We start from the raw sequence: 13104 nt of genomic DNA, 5'->3' as shown, positions 1-13104 counted from the left end.
TATTTTTTTAAAACTCCCAAGGATGTAAATTCTGAAAAGGTGGCGTAGATAAGTTTGGCATCAATGGCGGGCGTTCAAAGCAAATCAATAATCCAGATTTACCTTTGAATTTTTAATAATGGGTCGTTTCAAAAACTGTTCCACTATCAGTTAGTCACTATTCACATTGAATGAACGGATAAAATAAAATAAAATATAAAGTGCTACTTTTCTTAAGCTCATACGCAAAGTGACTTTCGAAAAGGATGCATTCTATGGTACATTATTAAGACATTTATACGAGAAAGTGTAAATTTTAAATTTCAATTTTAACTGATATAGTTTGAATCAAATTGGATTAATCGGTGGTGAAATCAGAAAATTTTTTAGGAGCTAAAATTAAATTGTATATTTTATTAAAGTAAAAAATGTAATTTCATCATTTTAATAGCCTATATCTTTATAATTTTTAAAAGATAAAATTAAATTTTATTATATTTAGGAGGGCTAAAATAAATTTTACCATTATTAATTTAAAATTTTATAAATTATAAAGGATAATGAAAATTTTTCGTTTTAGCGACTGCGTCTCCTTCCCGCCTTTGGCTCATTATGAATTAGACTTATTGAATCAAAATTAATTAAAATATCAATTCGAAAAAGACTTTGAATCAATTAAATGTTGAATCAATACGATTTATAATTATACCACTTCCTAATATTCATAAACTTAATTGGGAGATTATACCTAATTCATATTCTAAATTATTATTATTTTGTTGACATAAGGTGTAAATGTGATAGAAGCAATCCTATTGTTAAGTCTATTTTCACTTAAACTGGGTGAGATACATTTTCGCATTAAAATAGCAAGTGTTTGTAGGGATAGTTTAACATTTTTATTTATTAATTAACAAGAAATAAAAAAAAAAGTAAATGCACAAATAATCCAAATGTTGCATTCATTTTAAATTGAGGAAATTTTTTCAAAGATATTTGCAATGGAAAAAATTATAGAGGCTAAGATTTGAAATCCTAATACATTGATGTTACTAATAATGCTTTAATATATTGTTGGAAAAATAAAATCTAGATTCATTTTTTCTTTTAAGTTGCAATCATTATTATTTTCATATATCTTTATTCAAAATATATATATAAACGAAAATAATACATATTATTTTTACAGTTCTTTATCATACACAAAATATACACCATTGCTAGAAAAACTTCTTTTAATTTTTTTAAATATATTATTCAACTATTATTTAATTAAATAATATTTTAGTTCTTTTAAAAGTAAGTTCTTAATTATATATATATATATATATTTAAAAATAATATTAATATATTTAATATTTTTTGAACTAGTCTAATAACTAATTATTTGTATTCTATAAATCTATTAAAAGAATAATTATTGGTTACAAACTTTAAATTGACTCTATACTCAAATAAAAATCTTAACTCTAAACCTAATAAAAATCCTTATTATATCATAGGTTAGTTAGCCCAATAATTTTTTAAACCTCATAAAAAAAAAATCTTCATTTCAGCATTATTTAAGCCCCTCCAATTAACTTCCAAAGACGGCTCATCTTTACAGTGCTCTAAAATCTAAATAAACTAAAACTACCATTCCTTTTATTTGTCTCTTTTGCTTTTGCATACAAAGATGATAGCTTACTTGGGGCGAATCGTACACGACAACGACGCCGAGTCCAAGCTCGACGACGATGTTTCCAGCATATCTAAATCCCTCGACCTCCAAGGCAGCATCGAAAACGGTGATGTTAGCAGTTTAGCCAGTAAAGATTTCGGTGGTCTTTATTCGGTTAAGCCCTTGTTCTTAATCAAACCCTCTGGAGCCGAAGATATAAGTCGGGTCGTTAAGCTCGCATCGAGGACCTCCAATTTGACGGTGGCGGCAAGGGGTAACGGCCATTCAATTAACGGTCAGGCGATGGCCGAGGGGGGGCTCGTGATAGACATGCGTTCGACGGAGAAAAACCATTTCGAATTCTTGCCAATCAATGGCTCTCATTATATCGATGTTTCCGGCGGGGCATTATGGGAAGACGTCTTGACACGGTGCGTCTCGAGGTACGGCTATGCTCCAAGGTCGTGGACCGATTACCTCAGCTTAACGGTGGGTGGGACTTTATCTAACGCTGGCGTTAGTGGACAAGCTTTCCGTTATGGTCCGCAAACGTCGAACGTCACGGAATTGGAAGTTGTAACTGGAAAAGGAGAAATAACGGTTTGCTCCGAAACGCTAAACTCCGAACTCTTTTTCGGAGTCCTCGGCGGGCTTGGTCAGTTCGGTATTATTACCCGAGCAAGAATTAAGCTACAACAAGCTCCAGACATGGTGGGTATTTCTGTTTTAAGAAATAAAATAATTCTTGTTATTCATATACAAATTTTCTACATTTTTTAATTTGAAGTGCATGAGCGACACGTTTCCGCTACGTAATTTAGCTATGTTATTTATTTTATTTATTTGTATGATTAGGTAAGATGGATCAGGGTAGTGTATTCTGAGTTTGAGGAATTTACTCGGGATGCTGAGTTTCTGGTGACTCAGAAAGAAGGCGAGTCGTTTGATTACGTGGAAGGGTTCGTATTCTGCAACAACGATGACCCGTTCAATGGTTGGCCATCCGTGCCATTGGACCCGGGCCATGAGTTCAACCCGACTCATATCTCTCAAACCGCCGGCTCAATCCTGTACTGCCTCGAAGTGGCTTTCCATTACCGCAACAGTGACCACCCAACTGTAGATACGGTAACAATTCTTTTTTTTTTTTGGTTTATTCATTAATCTCCTGCATCATGGACTAACTAACAAGTTTGAACCTTGATTGCTAACCGTCGATGACTGAGTGGGACATACATGATTTCTCCGTTGCATACTGAGTTTTTAGTTTTGACCTAGGCGTTTACTAAGTGGATCCCATATAAAACTGTTGACCATGAACATCAAAAAAGAAATTCGTGGGGTCCTATCATCGACCCTGTTGTCGCCGGACAGTGAAAAAGAATGTCAAAAGAAAATCTCAGAGCTTTCTCACACCGTCAGCGATGGAGGACTGCCTTATTCTACTCCTCCATCGGATTTTCTGACATTCGAAATAAAGCAGTTGCCGAAACTGCCAAACCTAAGGGGTTTAATTACGAGAATGGGACGCTACTGTAACTATTCCTTATATGAATGAGATTTTGGGTGGCGTTTTGGTCCCCCACTGGCACAGTTCCGGAAATGGCCACAAACACCCCCATCACAATCATCTATCATGGAATCTATGTAATTCACGAGTGCCAATTTGGTTTAAACAATGGAATGACGGTATTGTCCTTGACTTCCTTCTATTTTACTGTATTCCCTATGCAGGCCGTAAACGGGCTTCTTGGACGGCTACGATTTGTTGAAGGGTTGAAATCCCAGGTGGACGTAAGCTACACGAAGTTCTTATTGCGTGTAAACCGAGCGGAGGAACAAGTGAAAGCCAATGGCCCTGGGGATGGTCCTCACCCTTGGTTGAACCTCTTCGTGTCTAAATCGGACGTCGTTAATTTTGATCGGACGGTGTTTAAAACGATGTTGAAAGATGGAGTCGGTGGGCCCATGCTGATCTACCCTCTTCTGCGTAGCAAGTGAGTAAAACTCCCCCTTATTTATTTTATGGACCCCCTATGTCAAAACTGCATGTCTGTGAGCTTCTTGTGGTTAAGATTTTATGCTGTCCGAAAGAGGTCAAATAATTTCTTAATAAATTTTCCCAATAGAGTCAATCACATAGAGGGACCCACAATATTATATCATATGGCCTACAACATCAACCTATCCCTAAGCAAACTGCGGCTGTAGGACCGTCTTACTCTGTGCTCAACTGTAACGGATCATATCCGTCCTCGAGAATTTGTGCAGTCAGACCAGTAAAAAAAAGGGTAACCGTATCGGTTTGCGGCGTAAAAAATTGAACCAAACCGAGCAACCAGATCTTTTGACATGCATTGCCGCCCCACAAAAGGAAAATATCAAAATAATTCTATAAATGATATTAAGGAAAACTGAGATTCTTTTGTCCCAACTTCCTCAATTATAGAATAGGATAAGATCGTCGTTACCCAATGACATGCAATCCTACGTGTCTTTTTGCTGTATATAGTTACATACCTTATAAAAGCCTGTCATTTATTTCATTCAATTTTGGATAAATGCAGAGAAAAGAGAAATGCTTGATTATCAGAATAAACAATTCATTTCTAGTTGGCGTGACAATGATGGGATATGATGAAAGAATGTTTTTATTTTATTGAATAATGAATAAAAAAGGGGCAGATATAGAGCATCATTTATTGGTGCTGCTTTCATCCTCTTCCATATAAAATGGATGGGTATACATGAATATCTTGTTCTTCTAATATGTGTGTGTGTGGTTGCTTTCAAATGTGTTTTTTCAGATGGGGTGATCGAACGTCAGTGGTGTTACCCGAAGGTGAAATCTTCTACATCGTGGCTTTGCTACGCTTCGTTCCCAATGGCCCATCTGTTGAAAAATTGGTTGCTCAAAACCGTGAGATTGTAAATTGGTGCATCAAAGTGGGTTTGGATTTCAAGTTATACCTCCCTCACTACCAATCAAAGGGGGATTGGGAACGACATTTTGGGAATCGATGGTCAAGATTTGTGGAGAGGAAGGCTAGCTTTGATCCTATGGCCATACTTGCACCGGGGCAAAATATTTTCAGGAGGGACCCATCAAATATCATAATTAGTAGGGAATTTTAATTTTTTTTTTTTTTTTGCATATCATCACATTTATCAGCTTTAATGTTCCCCCCTAATTAATTTGTGGGTTAGGTCAGTTCCGTTTGCAAATGATTGATGACAATGAATGTTGCATTGTCATTGTAAAGGGGAAAAAATCATCTTCAATTAATTTGGATTCTTTTTTAAAAGAAGAAAAAAAAAACTCCAAAAAAAATTTAAATTTCAGTTAAACTGATTTTGTATACGATTCATTTTAATTAAAAATCTAAACTCGACTAATAATCTATTCGACTAAAAACTGATTTAACTGTTATAAAGTTTTTTCTTTAATCTCAAAATGGGGCTTCATGCAGAAACTACTTCCATTTGCTTCTGGACTCTATTTTTTATTCAGGTCCCTGTCATTCATATAAACTAATCAATTTGGACCATTCAATTCATGTCATCTTTGAGATAATAATTAATCCCAAGTGGGATTTAATGTTACAATTCTAGAAAATTTGACTTCAAACTGTAAAATTACATATTTTAAAATTTATGTTCATTTCTTTTTCAATAAACATCATTTTAAGAGTTAAAATTATAAAACTCGAAAAAGTGCATATAAAATTAACTTGTCATAAAAAAATCAAAAAATCTTCCCATTTATTTATTTATTGGCAATAACTTTTAAAAAATTTAACTCTTAGGTACCAACAATATTAAGCTATGTCATCAAATTTTAAAGAAATAAAAATAAAATATACACACATCCATAGGTAATCTCTTCTCTAACTTAAATTGACTTTAATTAAATAATATCACATAATACAACAAAATTCTCTTTCATTATATGTAGTTGTTTCAGCTTTAAATTAATATTTGCTACAAACTTAGTTCAAGTTTCGTGAAGAAAGGGATATTGAAACATGGAAAACGAAAGATGCAGTTTTTTACAAGAATTATAATGGGAACAACACCCTTCAGGTTTAGGCTGTGAAAAAAATTATAAAAACATTAACGGCAAAAGTCATGAAAACATGAGTTCATGACTTTGATAATATTTTGTGGATCAAAATGCCAAAACAATAATAAATATTATATTCTCAAGAATTCAGAGAAACATGTGAAGGTTACAAGAGGAATGGAATCGTGTTTGCTATGAAATTGAATTTCTAATTAAGTTTGACTCTTTATTTTTAAATAATTTGAGGCTGACTATGAATGTATATATATATATATATCTTTTTTATCTTTTTATCTTTTTAAAAATAAATGACATGACTTGATTTTATTAGTGTCTAAAAATTAAACATTTTAATATAAGCTATTCTCTTTCATTTATTTATTCCTTAAGCATTAGGTTTTCTTAATTGTTTGAATGTCGAAACAATGCAAATCGAATCTACTTGGTTTCCTTTTTCCTTTTCTTTTCGTCTTTTCCTTTTTCCAATTTCCACTTATAAAAAGAAGAGAAAAAGTTAAAAATGGAGGGGGTCCAATAGCAACTTTAGAGTTTCATTACAAGATCATGATTTATTGTAAGATATCACATGTACCAACCAATCATTGATGGCTCCCTCTAACATTTGTTGAGGTACAATTTGATTCTAGCCTACCCAAGAGAAGATAAATTTTTATATATTACACTAAGAAAAAAATGTGGTACTTTGCATGCATTCGAAATTAAGTTTGGACGGTGTTAGTGGTTGTATTTCTATTATCTTTACTTTTCAATAAAATTACTCTTTTTTATTGTCACGGTCTAATGAAAAGCCTAAAGGCACGGACATATAGTCCACTTACTTCGTTAGGTAGTAAGCTATCTTGTAAGGCAGATTAAAGTTGGAGTAGGCTGCATGCATGCCTTTCTCTGCATAAATAAAAAATTAAATCGGTATTTTCATAAATGTATATATTATGGTTAGTGAACTTTACAGTTGGTAGCCATGAATGATTCTTTTTTCTTACGTCTACTGATTATATATGCAGTTTCATTATGGTCCACTTTCCCTTCTCTTATAGTTCCCTACAACTGTCTTGAGCGAGGATGAAGCCACAAACATATTATAGGTGTGGTAATAGGATTTGAAATGTGGGGCTTCAGTGTGGCTGACATGGAAGGAAGACGACAGATATTATTAAGGCGATACAGCTTGGAGATGTTACTATATTAGAGACGACATAATTTAATACTGAATATTATTGATTTTAATATATATTAGAAACGACAGCCACAAATCAGCTGACTGATCCTTGATTTCATAGGAAAGATTGTATTGCGAAAATACTAAATCTCTCAATCCTCTTTGGGTCTATTCATAAGAGTTGGAGTGTGACTTCTTCTTTCTTTTTCATTTGATTTGGCTAAGTGAAATGATTTCTGAAATGTATATATATTAATCTTACTGATTTTTGGTTAGTCGCTTAGTTAGAATTTTTTTTTTTTAGAAATACTGAATCGTTGTTACTATCAACTGAATCATCAATTCAGTCATTAAATTATAGAAATATTATTTTTCTATAATTAAAATAAATTATATTATTCAATGGTACTTTAGTATTTTTCATTAAAAAATAAAAAATGCATATAATGAGATTTAAACACAAAGCAATTGCACTATGCATTTTATTTACCACTAAGCTAAGACTTCATCTTGATATATTTTATACATTTTATTTTAAAATGCACAACTTATTATCTCCATCAAGATATTAATAATATTATTAATTGAATTCATGTTGCAAGTTAACTCGATACTAACTCACAATTGATGACAACATCGTGATAAATAATTGTAATGCATTTAGTATTGTTAATTTGATGTATGTATGAAACTGTAATTTTACGTCATTCTTATCCCTTTCTAGTAGGAGAATGACAAATCAGTTTTTCCTCTTAATTTTTAGCATTTAGTTGGATTTGAATTTTTCAGAAGTAAAAAATCTGATTAGTCATTCTCCTATTGAAAAGAGATAAGAATAAAGTGAAATCATAATTTCGCATAATCCTCTTTATATGTATTTTATTAATTTCATATGTAATTTTAAATTTCAAATTCTAAATATTTATGCTTATGTATATTATCATCACTTTGTTTGGAATATATTTATGAAGCTTATGATAAAAGTTATATATGGGCTTGATGATGCAATTTCATTTGGAAAGTTCAATTAATCTATAAATGTTTTTGAGCTTAGATAAAGATAAGAAAAGATGAACTGAGCTGATACATTTGGAGGCCTCACGCCCAGCAACCAGCTGTGTTAGGGTTAAGCCCGACGTAAAAGACCCAATTATTCCCTCATAGAAGCCCTGTTGGGTTTGTTCTTGAGGAAAGTGAAAATCAAATGTCCACATTTTCATGGAATGTTTTTTTCCTCCCGTTGTCTTATCTGTACTTACATATTTTATTACTATTTAAGCATTTTATTAAATTAATATCGTTTCAATTAATTCACTGATTTAATTATAAAATTATTAAAATATTTTTAAAAATTATATATAATATTATTATGATAATACTTTTATCTTTTATACTTTTATCATATTTAAATGAAATAATTAAAATTATAAGTTCATCACTGCTCCATCTATATTCAATATTAAATTATTTTATTTTAAATGTGAAAAATCTAGTAACTCGATTATATTATTTTGATACTTAAATTATCTTTATCCCATTTTATTGTTTAAAGTATTTCTTATTATAAATTTTTTGTCAAAACATGGTGGGTTTTATATATATATATAGAAGGCAAACTCTCAACAATTAAATCATGTCATATAATTTTTTTTTTTTGTTAAGAAAGAAAAAAATGTTATGATCCTACAAAGAAATGGTTGCATTAATGATGTATACACATATATTTGAAGGAATATGCATTAAGGATATCAGTTGATTGGAAGGATGAATTTGTGACGACAAACATTCAACATTTGAAGTTGGGGACCTTAATATCAGATACATTCAGAGTACGCACTACTTAGGTCCATTAATTGAGCAAATGGCCCAATAATACTTAATTGTGTGTTGACGTTCTTTCCTTATTATTTAATTAGAGCCTTTATTTAATATGCAACCATGTTTAAAGATATTTTATTTTGTATAAATAAGATTGCATCTAAAAAGTTCAGAGATATTAATATTTAAATTCAAATATAAGTTTTATTGAACATCAAAAATAATATTTAAACACATTTGGGGTTATAATAATAAAATAATAATTTATAACTAAAACAGTTGGCTTTAGAAAAATTGCCTTCCTCACGTCACCTGCATCTGTGTTGTAGATTTAATCATTTTTTCTTAAAATTAAAATAGAATAACACACGAGATAATTATTTTAAAGTCCAAGAAGAACCCGGATGGTGGTAATGTCGGCAAATAAAGACCAAAATAACAGATTAGCCATAGTTGTACAGCAACCGAAACGAAGTAGACATTTTACTGACTCTTTCTTTCTTCTGTATCAGATCTACTGAGTTATATTCTTCATAGCAACATAAGGAAAAAAAAAGGGAAATACCCAGCAACAATGGCAATGGTTTTATGGCTTCTTTTTTCTCCTTTTCTGTTCTTATCTGTTTCTGCCAACACTCAAAGTAAGTCTCCCTCTCCTCTTCTTTCTCTTATCCAGCTTTAGCTTCTGTTACAAAATTAAAAAAAGATAGTTTATTTTTCTTTTTCTGTTGGTCTGAGTAAGTGATGAATCTGCTTAATAACTATTAAGTTATATCCTTTTTCCATGTTTATTTCTGGGTTTTTTTTTTCGTATTTTCCAAATGCTGCTTTTATTTATTAGTTGGTAAGATGTAGTATTGATCTGAATCTCAGGCATTGCGGTTCTAAAGTCTAAACTTTGAATGGTTGCCCATTTTGATATGACTTTCTTTAAGCAGTTTTCCCCCCTGGATCTCATGTTTAAAGCTGTGTATTTTAGGCAGTTGGCTTAATCTTTTCAGGCCTTTATTTAGTTGATAAAGGAGGATAAGTGAAAGAAAATTTATTTTGCATCTCAGGTTTCCGTGTATTCTGATTGGAAACATTGTTAATGCATTTAATTCCACCGTATATTTCTTGCTTGTCTATGATAAGGAATAATCATCTGTTGTAGAAGAGGGAAGAGGAACTATCTTTGTGGTTTCAGTTTATGGTCTAATTTTATCATTATGCTGGAGCCCTTATGATGGAACTGTTCAATTGTAGCCAAAGTAACCGATAACCCTGCGGATGAATTGGTGGCTGCGCTTAATGCCAATAGGACAGCTCACAAGTCATCGGCTCTCACCGACAACCCAGGCCTGGCCTGCATTGCTTTGCAATATATAAAAGCATACCAAGGTGACTGTAAAGCTGTAGGAGAGGCCAAGAAGCCCGCTGACTCTGAATTTTCTGAAACTTTTGCCCCCAACTGTGGTGTGGAAGCCTCAACCCTCTCTCCAATCACTGGTCGTTTACTTGGATGCCAATCGAAATATGTCGAGCCTTCTGAAGCTTTCTCGATGTTGATGAAAAACGAGAAGAGTTTGGAAATTCTTTACAATAAGAACCACACTGAAGTTGGGGCTGGTGTGACCGGCTCCGATGGTGGGGGTCCCTATTTCTGGTGTGTACTTTTCAGCAACGGCAAGCATAACAGTAGCTTTGTTGCACAAGGTGGTGTGGCTAAAATCTCGAGACCGGGATGCTTTAGTGGTGCCAATGATGAATGCAGCGGTGCTAATGATTTATCTCGACTTCATCACATGTGGCTGTACGCCGTAACAGCTTTCGTTGCTGCAGGATATGCCTTCGGAATATGATCATATCCTATAGTATCCGAACTCTTTATCATTGGATTGTTCATTCTGAGGCCTGCTTCAGTCCGTTGCCTTATATATCTCAGCCTCTCTAGTAGTTTTTTCGAGGGGTTTATATATTGTTATAATTTTATTGATTTGTTTCTTTTTTCACATTGAGCAAGTTTCACACTGTGCCATTGAATTCTCCAGTTTCATGTGTCAACCTTCAAATTGAGTGAACCTACTTGGAATGACAATTACTTTTTTTTTTTCACTTGGAATGGTACATGTTGTTCATCATTGACTTGTGAACCATCATACACCACGATTTAAAGAGGCGTTGGCTTTTCTCTTTCCCGCTTGGAATGGTGTATGTTGTTATGCTTGGCACCCTGGTAGGCCCCCATTCGATGTTGTTTTTGTGGTGCTTCATGAAATTTATCTTGAATCTACATTTTATGCATACGTGAGCAGGTGACATTGTTGAACACTTGAACTACATTCACACCATGCGTCCAATATGGTCAAGTATAGAGCTTGGCTTTGTGGTGCAAAGCCCTGTTACAGAGATTATGGAAACCATACACAACTGGATAAAACACCAGTTTAACAGTAAACTGTACATTCTTGCTTCTTACAATGACATGGTCTAATACCCGCAACTATGAAACGACATTGACAGGAACAGAAGTTTCATGACTTATGTTCTTTAATGAATCACTTCCTGTTGTTAGAAATTCAACTTCAACCGGTATTCTTACACTTCAAAACGACAGCAAGAACCAAAAGAACCAGTAAGATCCCAGCAGAAGAACCACCAACTCTGTGAATCCAGTTAGGATCGAACTTCGTAAAGCTTCTATCACAGAAAAGCAATGTAACGATGGCCAAGGTTAATATCAATAGCAGAAGAGGCAACCACGAAGCAAAGTTGATGGGCTGCTCGTCAGGTTCGAACTCACTCGTGCCCTTGTTGATATAAAGAGGAGAAAGACCACCTAAGACTATCAAGCCTATTGCAACCAGTCTTTCATATGACGAATACCTGCTCGGCCTAATCCAATGACGGTCAAACCTAGTAAAGCTCTGGTTCAGGTAAAGCCAGAAAGCAAAGGCTAAGAGCAGTAGCACAAACAGGAGACATAACCATGAGGTGAAGTCCATGGATTGCTCTTCAAGCTCCAGTTCTGTTGGCTTTTGGTTGACATAGAGAGGTGAAACCACGGCTAGAAAGGTCAATACAATTGCCACCCATTTCTCAAATGAAGACCTGTTTGATCTGCAAGCACCTCTAGGCTCCATTGATGAAAACAAATTTCTTTAGGAGCAACCCTTTTTTTTCTTATTGAGAATTTCCCAGTTCGTAATATAATCCTATATTTGCCTCTTTTTTTTCCTTTTTAAAGAAAGGTGTGAACTTTCCCTTTGGATCATCCATTTGGAATATAGTTTGGGGTGGAGAAACATTCCAATCCAACGGCCAAGGCACAGGGATGAAATGAAAGAGCAATTTCTTTAAACCAATATCCCATTGGAATCCTTCTGGAAGTTGCATTTTAAATTGTTTGGAATCAGATTCTGGGAGCAGAATTCCTCTGCAAATTTCCAGTTATGTCTAAAGTTGTTTAAATAGATGCCATTTGAGATCAACACCTTAAAAATGTCCGGTAAGGTAAGACAACAAACAGCAGAAGATATCTCAAATTTTAATTATACAAGCATCGGTATGAGATTTGTACTATTTTGATCGGGATGATCTTTAAGTAAAATTTTCGTAATAATGATAATTTTAAGATTTAAACTTAGTCTAATTCCATTTCTTCCAATTACTTATAAGTATTTATAGGTTTAATTTTAACACTTTAACTTCCATTGGCACATTTTTTATTGTTTTATTTAATTTGTAAAATTAATGAAATATCTTGATGTATGTTATGGATTTACGACATTAGGAATGGATAAAATTCCATATCAGTCTGCTACAGAAGAAGCAACATGTTATTTTCATCTTTAAAAATATATATAATTGTTATTGCTATACCATTTATATTTGAAAATGTGAATTCAAATTTTTAAAAAGAGATAAGAATTGAAAAACCTATAAATTCCCATAATAGAACGAGCTAGATTGAATTGTGACAATATATATCAACGAAATATACTTTTTTTTTTTTTTTTCTTACAAATTTGCTTAAAAACTGACACCAATCGACCAAAAGTTAAATAAAATCTTCATCTTTCTTAACATTCTTAGACTAATGTTTTTTTGTGCAGCGACAAATGAAAGAATATAGCAGTGACGTGAGACAAAGCAGCCGCCGCTTCAATGAGGTTACAAACGACAACATGTTGGAGCTGCGTAATATTTGATGTTATTATCAGAACAAGTTCTTGACGGTGCTTTTTGTTTTCAGCCAGCATCAATAAAAGCTCTTTACTTAAAAAGGGTGGATCGCAATTTAACCATTTTATGGGAAAATTGAGTAAATTAATTGTATATATTTTGAAATTGTATAAAATAATATATTAATTAAGTTTTACTTGTTAATTATAAGTTAGAATTATATCATTTATAAACTTTTCA

The 13104-nt window shown here is 33.0% G+C and overlaps 3 protein-coding genes across 3 annotated transcripts; 2 read left to right on the top strand and 1 right to left on the bottom strand.

The window, feature by feature from the left end:
- The first annotated feature begins 1493 nt into the window (after positions 1 to 1493).
- Positions 1494 to 4925, top strand: LOC108454579 (cytokinin dehydrogenase 7). Its single transcript, XM_017753123.2, has 4 exons — positions 1494 to 2350; positions 2495 to 2767; positions 3374 to 3636; positions 4447 to 4925. The coding sequence occupies exons 1-4, from the start codon at positions 1655 to 1657 to the stop codon at positions 4772 to 4774; spliced, it is 1560 nt and encodes a 519-aa protein (XP_017608612.1). The 5' UTR covers positions 1494 to 1654; the 3' UTR covers positions 4775 to 4925.
- Positions 4926 to 9079: 4154 nt separating this feature from the next.
- LOC108489258 (uncharacterized) lies at positions 9080 to 10875 on the top strand. Its single transcript, XM_017793665.2, has 2 exons — positions 9080 to 9341; positions 9946 to 10875. The coding sequence occupies exons 1-2, from the start codon at positions 9275 to 9277 to the stop codon at positions 10539 to 10541; spliced, it is 663 nt and encodes a 220-aa protein (XP_017649154.1). The 5' UTR covers positions 9080 to 9274; the 3' UTR covers positions 10542 to 10875.
- LOC108489267 (uncharacterized) lies at positions 10423 to 11946 on the bottom strand. The gene has a single exon (XM_017793677.2). The coding sequence runs from the start codon at positions 11820 to 11822 to the stop codon at positions 11265 to 11267; it is 558 nt and encodes a 185-aa protein (XP_017649166.1). The 5' UTR covers positions 11823 to 11946; the 3' UTR covers positions 10423 to 11264.
- Between the last annotated feature and the right edge of the window lie 1158 nt (positions 11947 to 13104).

The sequence above is a fragment of the Gossypium arboreum genome, chromosome 5 (assembly GCF_025698485.1).
Source record: "Gossypium arboreum isolate Shixiya-1 chromosome 5, ASM2569848v2, whole genome shotgun sequence".
NCBI lineage: Eukaryota > Viridiplantae > Streptophyta > Magnoliopsida > Malvales > Malvaceae > Gossypium > Gossypium arboreum.
The sequence above is the reverse complement of the archived record's forward strand: the minus strand, read 5'-3'. Positions and strand labels throughout refer to the sequence as shown.